Genomic DNA, 19,130 nt, shown 5'->3' on the forward strand with positions numbered 1-19,130 from the left:
CTTTAGGATATGGGATTGGCTTGATGAGGGGGCTGGCCTGTGGCCTCTTGTTAGGGTGTAAAATATCCCAGCTGCTCACAGCCAGGCTAATTGATCTGGAGCTTTGCTTTGGGAACAGGAACTGTTCCATGTGCAACCTAAAACTTCCATGGTTTTCCCACTGCAGTGTCCTGCTTCCTCCAATAAGACTTCTCATAATGCTGTAGGAGAAATTGGGTTATTTGGGGGCTTTTGTGGCCCAGGACCTACAAATGTGAAAATTCCTGCCTTTGTGCTGATGTTATCTGACTCTGTTTCAGTGTGCAGATTGTGCAGCTGGAATGGGGAGAAACTGGGAATTCCAGCGGTTAAGACACAGATCTTGCAGATGTCCTGGATCTTGCCGGGGGTTAGGTAAAGACCAGGGGCTGGAGTAGCATTTATCCATGGCCAGGAGATACTTGTTCATGGGTCCTGGTGACTTTCAGTCCGTGAAGGTGAGGATTAGGTGGGATATTAGGAGGGAATTCCTGGCTCTGAGGGTGGGCAGGCCCTGGCACAGGGTGCCCAGAGCAGCTGTGGCTGCCCCTGGATCCCTGGCAGTGTCCAAGGCCAGGCTGGATGGGGCTGGAGCACCCTGGGACAGTGGAAGGTGTCCCTGCCCATGGCTGTGTGCTCTTTAAAGTCTATTCTGACCAGAGGGAAAATCCTGGCCTGTGACACAATGTCACTTTTGCAGCATCCATTTGAGCCCCTGTCCTGGGTCCCTGTTTCTGGCCTGTGATGGAAACTGCTGTGGCTGTGGGAGGGCTGTGCTGTCCCTTCAGAGCCTCTGCCCTAGCCTTTCCCTGCTCTGTGTGTTTGATAAAGCAGCTGCTCTCCCGGGAGGACAGAGGTCCTCCTTGCTGTGTGCTGAGGAGAGACTCACTGGGGGCAAATTCCCCATGGAAATGGAACGATGTGCCCAAGCCCACTGCACCTTTGGAAAGGGCATGACAGGGACTGGGCAGCCCCAAGGGCCCTCAGCCACATCTGGGATCTCAGGAGGGCTCACATGAACCAGCCTGCCACTGTGATGAACTGCTGTCATTAATCCAAATAACTTCATCCCTGCTGCCTGCCTTTGTCTTTGTGCTCAATCCCCGCTCTCTGGGGCTGCTCTTTGGCACTGAGCGATTTCGAGGGGCCCCTCCTGAGTGTCCCCCTCTTCCTTTCCCTGTGCTGTCTGTACTTTTTTCCCTGCTCCTACACTTCCAGTCAGGGAGTGATTATCCCCAGTGTGCCCACAGTGCTGCTCTGTCAGGCAGAGCTTCCCTTTTATTAGCTGGAACAGCCAGCGGGCCTCGGAGAGGGCTGGAGCAGCAAAGTGCCTCTTGCTGGAAGTGAGCTTTGTGTGAAAGCAGCAAGGACACTTTCTCTTGATTTGGATGAGGCAAGAAATGGCCTGAGAGCCTTTGCAGCTCTGGTTCATCAGTGGGAAGGTTTTTTTGTGGGTTTTCCTATGGTTGTTGTGTTTTTTTAGCCTTCTTCTGAAGCATCCCTTTTTCCCTCTGCTTTTAAGAGCTGCCATAGGCCTGAACAAAATAGCCTTGCTGCTTCTTTTTAGTGCTGCAAGCTCCCAGCCTGGAGCTTAGGGGCAGCTGGAGGCAGGGAGATGGGATAAAATTCCAGGAGCACACACACCCTGGGCTTGCAGCGGTGTCTGCCGAGTGTTTACCAAGGGAGATGGAATTAAATAACTCGCCCATCTCCTTTGGCAGAGCTTTAAAATGCAGCTCGGTGGCTGACTGGGGAAGAGCAGGTGGTTCTGAGGCTGGTGACTTGCTCTGGAGGGTGATGCTGAATCCTTTATGGCTGCTGTGGGGGGACATTGCGGGGCAAAGCCTGCACCCTGCTCCCTCCTGCTGCAAAAGGGGCTCCTCGCCTTGGTAGCTGCAGCTGGATGTGGCAGGGAGGGAGGTGCTGAGGCAGTCCCTTCCAGCACACACCTTTTCCCCCTTTAATCCCAGTTCACACACATCTTGTCCCCTTCTTTCCCCTCGAACCTCCCAGAGCCAGACAGAACTCCTGTGCTGGATCCAGAGCCCCCGGGATCCACAGGCATGGGCTGGGTGCAGCAGCACAGACACTCCCAGGGACCTGTGTGGGAGCCTGAGGATGCTGGACACTGTTCCTGCATCGTTTGGATGGCACTGCCTGCAGGTCCAGGCTGCCTCCTTCCCAGGCAGGCACAGGAAAGGAAGTGTCTGCCATCCCATTCCTGAGCAGGCTTGGAGTCAGGCCCTCAGCATCCTCACATCTGCCACTTTGTCCACTCCTGTAGATTTTCTGTGAGCCTGGAGAGAGGCTCCTGTCTTGTGAGACCAGACTGTGTGTGTCACTTCACTGCATTCAGCTTTCCACTTCCTCCTTAAGCAAGAATTCCCACCCTTCTTTCCCCTCCTCCTTTTTTTCCTCCCTCTTTTTGTCCTTTAAGCCAAGCTCTGTTGCTGTTGGCTGCTTTTCCACCTTTTCATCCCACGTTAGCATCATCTGCTCCGCAGCTTTGCTGAGCTGCTCCCATGTGTTGGAGCCTGGTGGCTTGGTCTCCATGCCCCATCCCAGCCTTCCTCCCAGCTCAGGAGCTGCTGTTCCAGCTCAGGAGAGGTTTTGTGATGGAAAATGGTTGCTATGATGCCGATGGTGACTAGCAACCAGTGCTGGAGGCTCTGCAGAGCCAGTGCTGCCCCACTTGAAAGGAAAGAAATCGGGGATTCCTACTTTTCTCTCCCCAAAAATGGAGCTGCCCTGGCCATGGAGGGGTGGGTGGCAGTGACTGATGCAGCAGGGAACGGGGACTCTGTTCCCAAAGCTCTCAGGGTGTTATTTAGTGTCCCATGGGGTGCAGAAGATGAGTTGGGTGCATTATTTGGCTTTTCCTTGGAGATGCCACAGTTGTGGTGAGAGGTTGGCATGCTCCCTCTGCAGAGCTAGGTAGTTATTTGGGATTATCTTGTGTCAGGAGCTTGGAGAACCGATGTCATTTCCAACCCAGGCACAGCCTTCCTGCAAGGACTGAGAAGTTTAGAGATGACATTTCCTCCTGGGCCTGGGTTTTTGGTTAAACGATGTCTTAATGCCATTTTGCAGCTAATTTTTGTTTCCTGTGGGAAAGCAAGTGTCTGGAAGCACCAACCAAAATACTTCCACTCCTGTCCTGGTTTTAAAATGGAAGTAAACTGCTGGAAGGGAGGGAAACTTTTGGGTGTTAGTAGTTGACAGCAAGGAGCAGCTCCAGTTTTTTCCCTGGGAGAAGAAAGGTTTGAATACCCCAGCTGGGAAGTGCAAACCTTTGTGGGGAGAAAACACCCCTGGCTCCAACCTCAGCTTTGGTTTTGGGGTGAAGATAGAAGAGAGAGGATTTTCTTTTGTCCTGCAAACACTGACTGGTGCCAGCAGCTGTGCCCCTTCTGCCCTGTGGGTATCCATATTCCCCCTCCCATGTGCATATCAATATCCTGGCCTGTACTTATTTAACAGGGAAATTTTATTTCCTTTCGCTGCAGGGAACAAAAAAGGAAAAAAAAAACGGGGGGGGGCAAATTTTTTCACTGGGAACAAATCTCATTTTCAAGAGTCCTGACAAAATGAGCCATAAAATTACAATATTTCAAAGTGCTTTGTAATTCTAGCGTGGACGGCTCTTCATCATGGAATCTGAAAGCTCAGAAAATATAAAACTCATTAGATTAAAATAAACCACCTACCGCACAGGAGAAAAGCTTATTTATCAATATCAATTTACTTCTGATTACCCTGTTCTGCAATTCGTTATTTTTGGGAATTATGATTTGGGCATGGCTCACGCCAATATGGGGGTAGGAATAAAAAAAAAAATCAGAATTAACTTGTAATTTTTTCCTTTTGAATCCTACTTATTGTGAAGCCCTGGCCAAGAGGCAGTAACGAGGAGAAAAGTGCCTTTCTAGGAGTGCTTTTTGTGAGGAGCAGAGGGCTGGAGGAGCTGGGAGAGCAGGAGAGGCTGGGTTTTTCGTGGTGTTAAGTGATGTGTTTGGCTGAAGGGGATCCCAGAGGTGGCTTTTTGAGTGCATTTTGGTGGTGGTCCTTGCTGGGCCATCTCCTGGCTGCTGTTCTGAGGTGATGGAGGAAGCCTGGCAGAGAGGGGTCCTCCGGCAGCCGGATGGATGCGGGGGCATCCCGGTGACACCTCGGGGACTTCCACCCCACCTCCCACATCAAATCCCCGGGGGGACAGTGCTGTTCCTCTTTGGGGGGACACCACTGGTGTTCCACTGCAGGAGAAGGGTTTTTTTGGGAAGGCACACCCAGTTCCCTCCTGTGGCAGCTGCTCCGGAGGCGCTTTGATTTACGCTTCCATTCCTTCCTCATGCCCCTGGAGCGGGGCGGGGAGGTTGGGGTTGTAAATTCTGGGGCTGTTTGGGGCAGGGAAGAGCAGGTGTGGGGAGGGGTGAGGGTCAGGGGTTCTGGGGTGTGTGAAGATGCCAGTGTGGGGCACATCCCCCGTGCATCTGGAGCAGAAGCCCTGAAACTGGACCAGCCCAGGGGCAGAGCCTGGCAGGGACTGCTGGAGCACCCCGAGAGCAGCCCCGTGTACTCGTGCACCCCCACACCAAAGCAGGGGATTCTGTTTAAGGAAAAAAAAGTTTGGGTGTGCCTTTGAACGTGTAAGGAAGTTAAACTAGAATTTTTCCATAGCCTTCTCACTGTAATTAGCCCAGAGCCAGCACAAGGGCACTGATTGGGCTTTGGAGATGGATCTCAAAGCCCGGTGTCATTGGGCAAGGTGCCAAAAAGCCCACCTAGACCATCAGGTACAAAAAAAGACTGCACAGAACTACCCAATCACTTTTGAAGGTGTCTTAGCAAGGTTTCAGAGGCTTCTCTGACACCTGTGCTCAGCTTTCATTTCTGTATCGTCTGTTACTTTCTTTTTTTTTATTAAAACCTTTATTTTACAAAACACGCTCGAGGAGCCGTCTGGCAGAATTGTTTTAAGCCGTTTCTCTGCGAGGGCTGGCCCCTCAGAGGTGAGGGACCTTCGTGGGGTTGGTTTAATCACACCTGACCCACGCAAGATTCCATCAGCGGAGCAGTGGGGGTGTTCCACGGAGCTGAGATGCCAGGAGGCTCCTGGAGCGTGCCCATGTGCCAAGGGCTGCAGCGGGTGGGGTTTGGCACACTCAGGGGTGCAGCAGGTGGGGTTTGCACACTCAGGGCTGCAGCAGGTGGGGTTTGCACACTCAGGGCTGCAGCAGGTGGGGTTTGCACACTCAGGGCTGCAGCAGGTGGGGTTTGCCATGTTCAGGGCTGCAGCAGGTGGGATTTGGCCCGTTCAGGGATGCAGCAGGTGAGGTTTGGCACACTCAGGGCTGCAGCAGGTGGGGTTTGCCCCGTTTGTGGCTGCAGCAGGTGGGGTTTGCACACTCAGGGCTGCAGCAGGTGGGGTTTGCACACTCAGGGCTGCAGCAGGTGGGGTTTGCACACTCAGGGCTGCAGCAGGTGGGGTTTGCACACTCAGGGCTGCAGCAGGTGGGGTTTGCCATGCTCAGGGCTGCAGCAGGTGGGGTTTGCCCCGTTCAGGGCTGCAGCAGGTGGGGTTTGCCCCGCTCAGGGCTGCAGCGGGTGGGGTTTGCCCCGCTCAGGGGTGCAGCGGGTGGGGTTTGCCCCGTTTGGGGTACAGCAGGTGGGGTTTGCCCTGTTCAGGGGTGCAGCAGGTGGGGTTTGCCCCGTTCAGGGGTGCAGCAGGTGGGGTTTGCCCCGTTCAGGGGTGCAGCAGGTGGGGTTTGCCCCGTTCAGGGGTGCAGCAGGTGGGGTTTGCCCCGTTCAGGGGTGCAGCAGGTGGGGTTTGCCCCGTTCAGGGGTGCAGCAGGTGGGATTTGCCCCGTTCAGGGCTGCAGCAGTGCTGTTGGGGCAGTGACAAAGCCGCCTCCCAGGCTTGGGAAGGAAGGAGGCATTTGGAGAAAGCAGGCTGAGAAGTCTCTGCTTGACCTGAGCTGATGCCGAAACGTTCAAGCCCCGGATTTGTTTGTGCTGTGGTGTTTCCTCTGCTCCTCAAGCAGCCCCGTGTGCCTCGGGAGCAGCTGCCAGAGGATGGGAAAGCTCTGGTTCAACATCAGGAGCCAGCAGGAGACACCACCTGAGCTCTGGGGACGCCTTGCCCAGAGACATTATCATGCTGGGAGCTGCACCGAGTGCTTCCTCCAAAGAGCCTGTTCCAGGCACAAGGTGCAATTCAATCTGCTCTTAGTCACAATTTTTTAAGTTCTCCCCAGAGGCCTCTCGATCCCGTTCCTTAAATTTGCAGCATTCGAGTGAACCGTCTCAAAGAGCCGGTGAGGAGCTGCAATATTAATGAAGACAGAGAAAAATCAAAGCGACATTTCAGGCAATTACTTACATAATGAAGTGACTGACTTGGAATATCCAATATTTAGATTTATCGTGACACTCGAAAGGGGATGCTGGCAGCTGCCTTTATCCCTGCATCACACAAATTGTTTCTCCACTGCCCTGTTGCTTTTTAAACACAGGCTGTGAAGCTGGAAAATAATGTTCACGCTCACTTGGGCTGATAGTGGTGCTGTTTGAGAAGAAAGTTAGTGTTCTCCTCAGTGGCATTTTGCCACTGCAGAAGGCAGAGGAGCTCATTTCCATCCCATCCTCTCTGGCTGCAGTTTGGGCTCTGCATTCCATGCTGAGTGCAGGGAGCAAGGATGCTGCCTGAGATTTCCTCCTCCCCAAAACCCCATTAATGCAGGGGGAAAATTGAGATGTTGGGTGGTTTTTCTTAATCACGAGAATCTGTTCTGCTTTTGTTGGCCAAATGTAAGGATTTCAAGGGCTTGTCAGGATGCCTGCCTCCTGGGAAAGAGGCCATTTTTGTTTAGAAGGTGGACTTTTGGATGCTCTGCTGACACTGAGCACAGGTCAGAAGCTCACTGTGGGGTGGAGGTTTGAATTCTCCTGCCCTGACTGTGTTTTCTGTGATGATGGGCATGATTACACCCAAATATCTTCTCAGGCTTGATCTGAAGTACCTGAAGATGCACAAAATACACCACAGCACCATTTTTCCTGTCTAGGCACAGACCTCCTCATCCCAGAGACTCTCCGTAGCGAAATAGCAGGAGAAATTAGAATTTCAGGCCCTTTCTGCGGCGGCAGAGTTGTTACGAGCTGTCATCTCTGACACATCCATCAGTAAAAATAAAATAGGTGTAGCTATTGCTTTGGAGCTCCCTCAGGAGCATCCAGGAGGATTCCTGTGAATCCCTAAGAGGGAGGGCAGAGCCCCTCACCCTTAGCTGGGTTGGGAGAACTCTTTCCTGCTGTGGGTAGAGCAGGATGCTGTGAAGTTCAGCTGGCTGTCACCTCCTCTCCTGCCCCTGGGGCTGCTGCTGTCCCAACCCTCAGGAATATCAGCTTGCAGAGCACCCAGGGAAACACAGAAAAATCACCCCAAATCACCCCAAATCACCCCAAAAATTCCCACCAAAACCCTAAAAAAATCTCACAAAAATCCCCCAAAATCCAAAGAAAATCCTTAAAAAGTCTCACAAAAAATCACAGAAAATCTAGTAAAAATCCCACCACAAACCCCCCAAAAATCATAAAAAATTACCCAAAACACACAGAAATCTCACAACAAACAACAGAAGTCCCACAAAAATCATCCCAGAAATCTGGAAAAAATCTGTGGAAAACAGGACAAAAAATCAGCAAAAACATTTCAATAATACCCTAAAAAAACCTCAAAAAATCTACTGAAATCCCCCCAAATCTAAAGAAAATCTGAGTTCCAGAGACAGGTCCCTGAGGGGTCCTGTCAGCCTCAGGCCCTGCCTGAGGGAACCTCTGGGGGGTTTCCTTGTGCCTTTGTGCTCTGTGTCATACACGTGGTTCATATTTACCTCCAGGGTGGAATGACTTAAACTCCACGTGTGCAAGTCTCCCTGCAAAGGGGCACTTGGCTGGGATTTTGTGGGGTTGGTTTGGAAAAAGCTTTGGGTTTGATGCTCTGAACACCAGGTGAGGACGTGGCTGTGCTGGCAGCTCCCTGGTGCTGTTTTATTTTCTTTCCTTAGCATGAGGAGCCTTGTGCTGTGTTGAAAATCCAGGAGGCAGAGAGGGATGAGGGCAAGCTTGGCAGCCTCCCTGCTCCCTGTGCTCCTGCAGCCACCTGGGTGGTGTGAGAGGCTCCAGGGGCTCTGCTCCCAAATCTTGGTGCCTCTCCAGTGACTCTGGGTCAAGGTTCTTGCACAAATCATCTCAAATCTGGCAGGGAACTCAGGACACTCCTGGGTCACAGCAGCTCATCCCAGCTGAGGCTGCTCCTCTCACAGGAGAGGGGCTTTGGGAAGCAGAAAGGAAAAAGTGGAGCATCTCCACCAGGTGAATCCTGGCTCCCACTGCCAAGAGGATGTTTGAAACAGATCATTGATGTCCTGAGGGTTCCCCTGTGGAATTGGGGAGCCAAGGCACAGCCTGGGGCAGGGCTGCACCCCCAGCCTGATTTAGGGAGACAAGGTCACATCTGTCAGCTGCTGGGCTTGACACTGCCTCTCTTCTTTGGCAGGAACCATGAAGCTTCACGTGGCTGCTGCCAGCAGCTTCCTGCCTCTCCTCCTGCTCCTGGAGCTGGTCTCTCCAGGTAAGTCTGTCCCTGCTCTCTCCCTGCCTGTTTGCAAGGTGCAAAGGGGGTAACTGCTGTTTGTGGTCTCCTGGTGACTGTGCAAAGCGGTGATGTGGGGGTGAGCAAATCTCCTGTCTCCATCAGATCCCTCATATCTCCATCCCACGAAATCGTGGGGACCTGCACATCATGCTCCCACTTTTCCTCACTGCCTGCACACGTGGCCCTTCCTGGGAGAGAGTAGGTGGGGCTGGGAACAGCCTTGGAGAGGGATGGATGCGCTGGTGAACCCAGCAGTGGGAGATGTACCCGGTGTACCTCGATAAAAAGCTCTTGGCATCTTCCAGATGTGGATTTACCAAGGCAAACCTGGTGCTGGACCTGGCATGAGGTCAATTTACATAAATAAAACCTAAGGAAAGCTGGAGGGGTGTGGGGATCACAGGCAGGGATGTAAACCCGAAGCTTGTTAGCTGTGCAGCAGCAGAATATTGCAGGCAAGGCTCTCCCTCTGCTTTCAGCAGCAAAATGATGACTTGAATTGTGCTTTAATAGATGCTGGGGGGGAAATAACTCCTGCCCAAGCTGCAAAGCCTCTTTACTAATTCCAGATGGGGGGAAAGGCAGGGCTGTGGGCCAGAAGAGTAAGCTCTTTCCACTGGGTCTTTCCTGGCATGGAGGCTTCTGGGACAGTGGCTTCTTGGTGTAGAAAATGTGCCTTTCGGGACAGGTTTTGGCACATCACAGGGTGCATAGGGGCTGTAAATGTGCGGCAAAGCCCCGTGAAAATTGGGATTGTTACATGACTGGCCTAACCCCCCTGGGTGCTGGTGTGGGGAGAGGGTGCCTGTGTGGCTCTTGCTGATAAACAATAGCCAGTGTGTGTCCATTTGATAGCACTGTGCCCTTTGGAATAAAGGCTTTTTTCCCCGCTTTTCTTCCCCTCCTGAAGCCTGGAGATGGCTTGCCCAGATTGGCAGCCTGATTAAGCAGTCAGTGGATGACATTAGCTGTGAGTGACAGGCGCAGTCAATCTCCCTCTGGTGTCGTGTTGGATCAAGGAGAGCCTCACTGGGTGACTGCCCTGGCGCTCCTCTGGAAAGGGGACAAACGAGGGAAAAAGACAGTCCAGAGAGTCCTTTCTACCTGCCAGCCTGCCCCGTGGGAAGGGGAATGGTGGGCTCTGCCCAGCATTAACTGGGGGCTCTGCCTGCCCAGCTGGGGACTGGCTCTTTCCTTGCAGTGACAAACTGCAGAGCCTTGGACAGGCAGCACACAGGGATCTGGAGGCTCTGCAGCTCAGCAGCCTTCCAGCCCTCCTCTCCTAAACCCTGCCCAGGGCTTGGGTTGCCATCCCTGTGATAAGCAAGTGCTGGCACAGCTGCTGTGCCTGGGATGGGGATAAGCACGTGGATGCCCTGCCTGGCACTGCAGGTGATGGAGCAACCCATCCCAGAGGGTTTGCAGAGCTCCTGGTGAGGCAGTGAGCTCGGATAGAACGGACAAGTGGAGCCTGAGTGGCTTGGAGTGTTTGGAAGAGGGTGGTTCAGCTCTGGCATGGCAGTGGAGTGTCCCTGCTCCTGCCTGGCTCCTGCTGCGGGAGATGAGCAGAGACCTCCATCACCCGAGGGCTCCCTGGAGCCTCCTCTTCTCCAGGATGAACACCCTCAGCTTTCCCAGCCTGGCTCCAGAACAGAGGAGCCCCAACTCTCTCAGCATCTTCACAGCCTCCTCTGGAGTCTCCCCAGCAGGTCCCTGTCCTCCCTGTGCTGAGGGTTACAGGGATGGTACATCCCAGGGTACAACTGGGTGGTTGTGACCATCTCCCAGAAGGAAAACTCCAGCCTTTATCCCAGGATTTGCAGCCCAAAGCTGTGTCCTGCCCTCCAGAGCCCCCCTGAGCATTTCCCAGCTCTCAGGTGCTGCTCTCCCTCCTCCCTGAGCCCACACATCCTGTGTGCCGGGTGGTTTGGGAGCCTCCCAGCACCTGCTGCAGCTGGATTTGGAAAGTGCAACTTATTTTTAGCGTGCTGGTGATATTAAGAAATGTATTTGGAAACAGAAAGGTTTTGCAGAAGCGAGTCCTGTGTGCCAAGGGCTGCTGGGGGTGTTTTAGCCTCATTTGCCCCTCCTGGAGCCTGCTGGCCCCAGCGTGGCAGCCGGTGACAAGTGTGCTGCCGAGCCTCTGGAGATGCTCTTAGCTCTCAAATAACCCATTTTGTCAGGTTCCTTTTTATTTTCTTTCCAGGTGCTTAACTCCAGAGGCTGGGATTTAAATGTGCCTTTGCAACAGTGCTGCCTCCAGTGCTTTCCCATTTCTCAGGGTGTTTAACCAACCTGGTGCCTCAGGAAAGAGGGCAGCGCTGAAAAATCCCTGCCTTGTTCTGGAGGGAGCCCTGGGGGAGCTTGGGCTGCTCCCCCACCCTGTGCCCACGTCCCCAGGAGCGGGTTTGCTGGGATGCACCCCTGGGAGCCAGGTGTTTGAAAGGTCTCAGGAGCTTCTCCTTCCTCTGAGGGCTTGGCAGGCAAAGAGGACGCTGAAGCTGCCCTTGTTTCCTGAGGTGGGATGCTGAACACGCTCCTCCAAGCCTTCCTGGGAAATCACCGTGTGCCTCTCCACCACCTCTTTCCCCGCAGCCCTGGAACAGTAGATCTTTCCTGGCTGACTCCTTCCCTGGCTCAGTCTGCCTTTGTCACTCTCCTACGTGCTCTGCACTTGCCTCTGTCCCCTAATGAGGCTGCGGGCCAGGGGCAGGCTCGCCAGCTTCCAGCGCCATGAGAAGGGAGCGGGAAGGAGTGAGCCCGGTTATTAAAGGTGAAAGGAGGCAATTAGAGGGAAAGGCAGCCGGGTGATGGCAGAGGGAAGGAGCACGGGGGTTTGCTGGGGTGGCTGACAAGGCAAAAGGCTCTCAGCCACGGGAGCAGAGTGAAGGTGTTAATGCTGGGCTAAACCAATAATTGATGCTCGTGGGCCCTGTGCTGTCTCGGCTTTCGCCCGCCCCTCTGCCTTTTGGAAAATACCAAATCCAGAAAGGCTGGTGGAGGGATGTGCCTACCCTGCCAGCTTTTATGGGGGGCCTCATGGGGCCTTCTGCCCTCCTGTTAGCTCTCATCTTGGGGCTTGCTGCTGCTGTCCCAACCCTCAGCTGGTGGGAAAACATTCCACTGCCTCACAGCTTGCAGAGCACCAGGGAAACAGGGAGAGTCCACAAGCCCAGTGCCCTATGAGCATTCCCGAGCCTTTCCCAGCCCTGCTGGCCCATGCCAGGGAAATAACTCCTTGTTCTTGTCCTCTCCCCAGGTCAGGGCAATCGCCTGCCGTACTTCATCAACTACTTCTTTGACACCTACCTGCTGATCAACGAGGACACACCTGTGGGTGAGTGGGATGGGCCCGTGGGCACAGGCTGCCACCGTGCCACGGGAAAGTGTGGAAAAGGAATGCTTTTCTTTTGACTGGCAGATGGAGCTTTTCTTTCTTCATTTAGCTGGGGATCGGTTTTTAGCAAACGCAGAAATCGACCCGGTGGTTCTGGGCGCCTTCCCAGGCTCTCAGTCCATTAAACCTGTGGTCTTCAATCAGGGCTCGTGACTGGCTTTTAATGTGGGAGGAATCGATTGGGAGGCTGGGATGGAGGCTGTGGAGGTCCCTTCTCCCACCTGCAGCCCGAGCAGCACCTTCCTAAGGAAGGGCTCTGACTGCACCCACATCCTTATCAGGGCTGCTGGGGGTGGGAAGAGCCTGGAGAGATCTCCAGTGATGGCTCAGCTCAGCCAGCGCTTCCAGCTGAGCCTTCTGTCCCTCCTAGGGGCCCCCTGGCAGCCCCTCTGGGGCTTGGGGTGGTGTCTGAGCAAGCAGGCCGGGTGTGGAGTCTTGGTTTGGGGGATGGTGGAGGCTCCTGCGTGGTGGCTGAGCTCTGCACAGAGTTCACCCCCTGGAGAAGCCCTGGGAAGGGAGCAGCAGTGGGAGCTGGATGGGAACAGCTTAATGGAAATCTTCCTCACGGAGCACCTTGCACTCCAAGTACTTGAGCTTGAAATACCTTATGAGAATTGGACTGAACTTCTATTTTGTCAGAAAATAGGGAGATTTCCTACAGCCCGCTTTCCAGTGAGACATTATGCGAGTCAAGTTGCTCTTGGAATTACTTTGGCAGCTGAATTTCTTTCTTTTTTTTTTTAACTTTGAATTGCACTGTGTGTGTATATATATATAATTGACTCTTAAGAATATTGGCACCTTGAGATTTTGTTTCCAGATGCACCGGAGGGAAATGTCAGCCTGGGAAGTGCAGACACGCGCGGTTGTTTCTGTGTTTCCTGCCGTTGGTGGGTGTTTTCTGAGTTAAGGTTTATTAACTTTAAAAAAAAAAGGAAGGTAGCATCTGGAAACACCTTTCTGAGATCCTGAGTGTGAGGAGCAGAAGAGTGTGTGGTGCCTGTTCCCTGGGGAAAATAAAAAAGAAAAAAGTGTCTTTTTTTGAGGTCTGAGCACCCCTCCCTGCAGCACCCCTCCCTCCAGAGCCAGCAGCTCCCTGCCTGCTGCCTGCCATGCCGAAAGGGATCTTAAGCAACAATTAAGAGATCATTCCCCCTCTAATCACTTACAAGAGTAAATTAGTCTTGTCAGGAGCTATTAAGACAGAGAGCTCGGAATTCATTAGGCGAGATTGGGCCGAGGGAGCTGCTGGCGCTGCCGCCGGTCCAGGCTGATTAATTTCTCCCAAAACATCATCAATGCCCATCTGTTTCATTTAGGTCTGGGGAGAGCAATTTTCAGGTGAACTGACCCTGCAGTCAGTTATTTCACCCAGAAGCAATGGAAACGCACACACACACGTGCAGAGGGAGTCGGAGATGAGAGCTCCAGGAAGGCGTTGGGGAGGGAATTGTAGGAGAAGGAGGGAGATGCCTGCAGAGGAGGATGAGGAGGAGGGATGGTGATTGGCTGGGCTGTGCTGGCATGGACAAGACAGAGCCCCAGGAGAGCCCGTGTCATCTACCAGCAGCTGCACCACCCTGTGTTTTACTTGGAAAAATGGGAATACCGGCTGGATAACAGCCCTTGGGAGAAGAGTGTGCAGGAGAGGCACTGCCCATCCCTGTCCTGCTGCTGTTTGCCTTAAGCAGAATCATTCCAAGGGCCATTTCGCTTAATCCCAGCCCTTCTGGAGGGCTGTGGATGCCAGGTGAGCGGCTGGAGGGCCCTGGCAGGGCGTGAGGTGAGCTGGGGAGGTGGCACTGCTGCCAGGGGAGGTTCCTGCAGCCTTGGGTTTGTCAGCAGGTGGGAATGGGCAGGCAGCACTCCAGGCTCCTCTTGGTCGGGGTCCCTGCTGCTGCCAAAGGAGCGTCTCCTTAGCATAATGTAATGACTGGAGTCTAATTGCCCAGCAAATGGATTTGCTGTGAGCAGGACAGGAGTGGGGAAATGAAGATGATCCATCATGTCAGGTCTGTAAGTAGCCTTATAACCACCCAGCTCGGATTCACCCAGGTTTCTCTGAGAGCTTTCATGCCTCAACGCCCTGCAAAATGCGTGACAAAAGAGGCCATTCAGACGAGTGTAATTCCACTTCCCCTCCATCCTAGCGATAACACTTGAGCGTCACTGGAATAATGTTGTCTTAAAAGAGTGGGAAACACTTCATCCACTGCACTCGAGGTGATAACGTGCACTTGGCCTCGCCCTCTGGCCATGCCATGGCAGGGGCACGGCCAACCAGGTGGGGACAGCACGTCCCCTCCTGCCCACCACACCTCTGCTTGAAACCGGGTGGGTCAGGTCCATGGGGCTGTGAGCTCTTGGTGGGAGCCCCTGAACGTGGCAGGGGTTTGTACCACGATGGTCTTTAAGGTCCTTTCTGACCCAAAGCATTCCATGAGGGGCTGGTGTCCCCTGCAGAGCCTGCTGAGGGTGGGCAGTGCATGGCACGGGGTGGGTTGGCCATTCCCTGGGTGATGTGAGTGTGAGGATGCTGAGGGTGGGCAGTGCATGGCACGGGGTGGGTTGGCCATTCCCTGGACGATGTGAGTGTGAGGATGCTGAGGGTGAGCAGTGCATGGCACGGGGTGGGTTGGCCATTCCCTGGACGATGTGAGTGTGAGGATGCTGAGGGTGGGCAGTGCATGGCACGGGGTGGGTTGGCCATTCCCTGGGTGATGTGAGTGTGAGGATGCTGAGGGTGAGCAGTGCATGGCACGGGGTGGGTTGGCCATTCCCTGGGTGATGTGAGTGTGAGGATATGCTGGTGACAGCTCCTGGCACGGCTGGCAGGTGGGGAGGCTGGGCTCCCACAGGGCTTCTGCAGAGGCTGCCTGCTGTTTGATTCCAGTAGTTATTCCTGGAATGTCTACAGCTGAGGCTCTGGGCTCTCCACCCCACCAGCTCACTGGGGTGCCTGCTGTGACTGGTGAGACCCTCAGCCCTGAGTTCCCCCAAATTTGGCTGCCTCAGCACTTCCTCCCACATATTACCCTGGGACAGCACAGGGCCTAGGAGAGACCCCTGAACCTGCAACTGAGGAGTGAGAGCCCCAGGCAGTGCCAGCTCAGCACCACATCCAGTGACCCGGGCTGTGTTTGCTGCTCAGAGCCCCCTTTTCCTCCCCTCTGGCTCCATGGCTCTCCCAGGAGGCCTGGGCTGTGTTCTCTGTGCTGGGCTCAGAGAGCAAGGTGGATGGATGGATGGATGGATGGCTGACAGGAAATTTCATGGCTTGCTCTGCCCTCTTTCTGCTCTGTGCAGTTTTTGCTGAGCTGGCAAACGCTGTGAGCAGGGATATTTCTCCACTAAATTTGAATAGGCAGAGCTGAACCTTGCTCTTTATAAGACGTACTTGAGAACGGGCTGCCTGTGGAGCTGTGGCTCTCACTGTGCCCCTGAGGCAGCTGCAGCCTCAGAGGAGCCAGGGATAGCAGAGTGCCACTGAGGTGTGGGTGTACTTTTCTGGCTGGAGGCCACTGAAGGGTTTGGGTTGGTGTGGGACACAATTATTTCACAAGAAAACCAAAGAGGAACATGGTATTTCACAGGCAGGCTGCTCTGAGGTAATTCCTCAAGTGGATCTGAGGCAGCACAGCCCTCTGATATTTGTGGATGATTTAATTCTCTGTCCTAGATGTGGACCAGGCCAGAGGGATTTTCCTCTCCAGGCAGGGAAGGCTTCCATCCTCCACACTCCATATCTGTCCTTTCCAAGGCAGTCATCTCTCCCAGCACTGCCTTTTGCTGCCGTGCTCTGCTCCTGGACAGGGAGATGCTCTGGCACCCGGGAAGGGTCCCCGGGGGTGCTGGGCCACTCAAGCTGCTGCTGAAGATATGGTTATCAGTGTGGGATTGAGCTCGGCCTAAACCCCTTTGATCCCGCAGCTGGCGGCATCTGCCCGCCACCACCGCCCGCCCGGGCTCCTCCAGATGCACCACTGCCAGGAGAAAGACAGAAATAATGCTGGCTCTGTGATCCCTGTGAGCTTCTGGGCTGATTAAATCATTTCAGAGCTCGGATATCCACACACGAGGCTTGGGGGCCAGCTTTGGGTGGAGAGCTGTGCTCACCTGGGACCAGACCCTTTTCCCTTTGGTGTCTCTGGCCCCTCGCCTGCTGCTGCTGGAGGGGGGATGTGCCTGCTCCTGGGTGCCTCTTGCTCAAAATGAGGTGCCAAAGCTGTAAAGAGAAAATTATAAATCAATCTCGGGACACCACGGGGTTAAAAATCACGGAGGCAAGACCAGAAAGTACCTCAGAGGCACGCTATTAATGAGGTTAATGAGGAGGGTGGGGCTCAGGATTAAAGTTTGGGATGAACACCTCCTGACAGCAAGGAGGAACACGGGAGCACGAGGCAGTTCCAGCCAGGAGTCACTGCCTTCCTCACAGCCAGGTGAGCTGCTGGCGGGAAAACCATCCCTGTATTTGTGTGTGTTTGCTGACACAGCTCCAGAAATGCCCCACGGAAAAGCCACTGCCCAGTCAGGGAGGCGAGGAGGGAATGCACAGTTAGGGGGAGGGTGGGAGCTCAGAGCCAGGAGAGCTTTCCCCACGCCAGGGACAGCAAAGCCACACGTTTAGATCTGTTTGTGAAGGGATTTTCTGCTCCTCTGCAGAGCTGGGTTTCAGCTGGGCCAGCAGTCAGGCCTAGCTGATGGTGGGCTTGCAAGGCGAGGTGGATTTGTAGGAGTCACAGTGGTGGTGCCCAAGGCCAGGCTGGACAGGGCTTGGAGCAGTCTGGGACAGTGGAAAGTGTCCCTGGCCATGGCAAGAGAGGGTTCCAAGGGTCCCTTCCCACCCAAACCATTCTGTGAGAGGACAAGGGAGGCTGCCCACCCCTCTGCTGTGGGATTGTCTCTGATAAGCTTCAACTGCTGGTGAAACCAGGCTGCTGCACACAAATAATCCACAGTGGGAGGGCAGACAAGTGGGCAAGTGCACGGTGGCACTTGGTCTGTGGCTGGTCACAGAGCATGGGGACCGGGTGTGTTGGCACTGACACAGGGGCTTGCAGTTCATAATGGTAACAAACCCCACAGAGCTGCTTTTGGTGTTTATCTGACAGAAACAGGGCGAGTTGGCACTGCAGGACCCTAAGCTCCTCGTTTTACCTGTTGGGTGGGCTGCCCAGGAAGCAAACACCTGTGGGGTGCCTGTGTGCAGCAGGCAGACTTGGTTTGGCCTTTTAGGAAGGGTAATTCCAGAGGAATGTGCTGGACCCTGGCTGTGATGGGGATGGCATGTTTTTGAACCTGCCTCACAAGCTTCGGTGTGGCCATCACTGAGGTTCTCCTTCACCAAGGGAGGCTGTGGCCACCTCACCTTCCTCTTCAGTGTTTGTCTATCACCCCACTGCTGTTTACTGCCTAAAACTGAATTTTCAGGGTTCTTGAGTGCCCTTCAGAGGAGCAGCCTCGTTTCTAAGTGTGCTGGCAACCCTAATGAACAGCAATATTTGAGGAGAGCTTAAGAAGGGGATCTCAACTCTCCTAACTCAAGCCCTTTTTCTGTCATTTGAAGGCCCATTGATGAAATTACTTGTTGAGCTGCAGGAAGTAAAGCGTCTTCAATGAAAACTTAAGGCTAGAAAATTAGTTATTCCCAACATCAGGAAACTTAAGCTTAAAAAAAAAAAAAGCCCCACTCCCACCCAAACCCTTAACCCTGCATCATTAAATTAATCACTTCATCAATCACTTAAACTTTCATATCTGCTTTGCTAATAGGCAGTAACATTAATGCTTATGTTAAAGAAGGGGAAGAGGGAGAAGGAAGAAAGTATATTTGCAATGTAGACTCATTAACATGCCAGGGTAACCTTGCTCCTGGCAAGCACCTCCTCAAACCATCCGGAGGTTTGATCCTGCCACCTTTTGAGCCCTGGCGCGGGGGCCAAGCCCTTTCCAGGGAGAGGGAGAAAGATGTGTGAGTTTGGTAATGAGGGCTGGGGTGGTTTCTTTATGTCTGGGATGGCTTTATCAGCATCAATTATCTGTACAGGGCTGTCTGTAGGAGCTTCATCTGCAGGCTGGCTACTCTCTGGCTGTGCCCCTTTCCTTGTGACTCTGGAATGCCTGGGCTTGGATGGCAGCACTGTCCCAGCTCAGCTAAACTGGGCCTTCCAGGATGATTGCAGGCATTAACATGGGTGGCAAAACTGATAAAGAGCAAGGATATTCATCATGTGAGTCAGGCTTAACAAAAAGAACAACACAAGGAGGGGGGGAAAAGCAAATATATATGGATATCTGTGTATATATTCAAGTTAGGAGACATATATATATGTGTGTGTGTGTGTGTATCTTTGTGGAGGTATTCATGTTCTAAGGGAATATTATTAGCCAAGGGTACTTCTTGCATTTGCATACACTCATAATTTTATTTTTGGTGGGGAAGGTGAGCTGTGATTTCACTGTCAGAAAAAAAAAAAAGCTCTGGTTGCAAACAGTGATGACCATGCTTGTGTGTTTTCCACATCAGAAACTTCATGTGTTGGGGTTGGGTGAGCTTAAAAAAAAGGGAAAAAACCCAAACCCTAACCTTAACTCCCTTACCCCTTGCTTCTAATGTTGGCACATCTGAGATCTCTGCAATCTGCATCTGCCCCTGGATCCCTGGAAGTGTCCACGGCCAGGCTGGTCAGGGCTTGGAGCAACCTGGGATGGTGGAAGGTGTCTCTGTCCATGGCAGGGGGTGGAACAAGACAGGCTTCAATCTCCCTTTCAACCCAGACCATACCACGACACCCTCAGTGACTCTTTTCATAGAATTTTCAGGCTAGTGAGAAAATTACCCTTTCAGTTAAAACTTCCCATAATTGGGCACCGTGGAAGTCCTTTCCTTTAAGAAAAGAAATTCAAACTATTTGCCTCCACCACCACCAGTCGGTGGTTGTTGCTTGCTGGTGTAAAACAAGCCAAAAAAAATGCCAAGGGGGAAAAACAACAACAACAAAGAGTTAAGAAAGGTCCAGCTTGATTGCCTGGGTGGCAGGGCCACCTCTTGGGCAG

At 53.3% G+C, this 19,130-nt stretch overlaps 1 protein-coding gene across 1 annotated transcript in view; it reads left to right on the plus strand.

Annotated features, from left to right (window-relative positions):
• Window positions 1–19,130, plus strand: part of CDH23 (cadherin related 23) — a 184,452-nt gene that overhangs the window by 1,657 nt on the left and 163,665 nt on the right. Inside the window, exons 2-3 of the mRNA XM_063406303.1 lie at window positions 8,576–8,650; window positions 11,934–12,011. Coding sequence (XP_063262373.1) covers window positions 8,581–8,650; window positions 11,934–12,011 — 148 coding nt within the window. The 5' untranslated portion in view covers window positions 8,576–8,580. The remainder of the gene's footprint in view (window positions 1–8,575; window positions 8,651–11,933; window positions 12,012–19,130) is intronic.

Source organism: Prinia subflava, chromosome 9, assembly GCF_021018805.1.
Source record: "Prinia subflava isolate CZ2003 ecotype Zambia chromosome 9, Cam_Psub_1.2, whole genome shotgun sequence".
Taxonomy (NCBI): domain Eukaryota; kingdom Metazoa; phylum Chordata; class Aves; order Passeriformes; family Cisticolidae; genus Prinia; species Prinia subflava.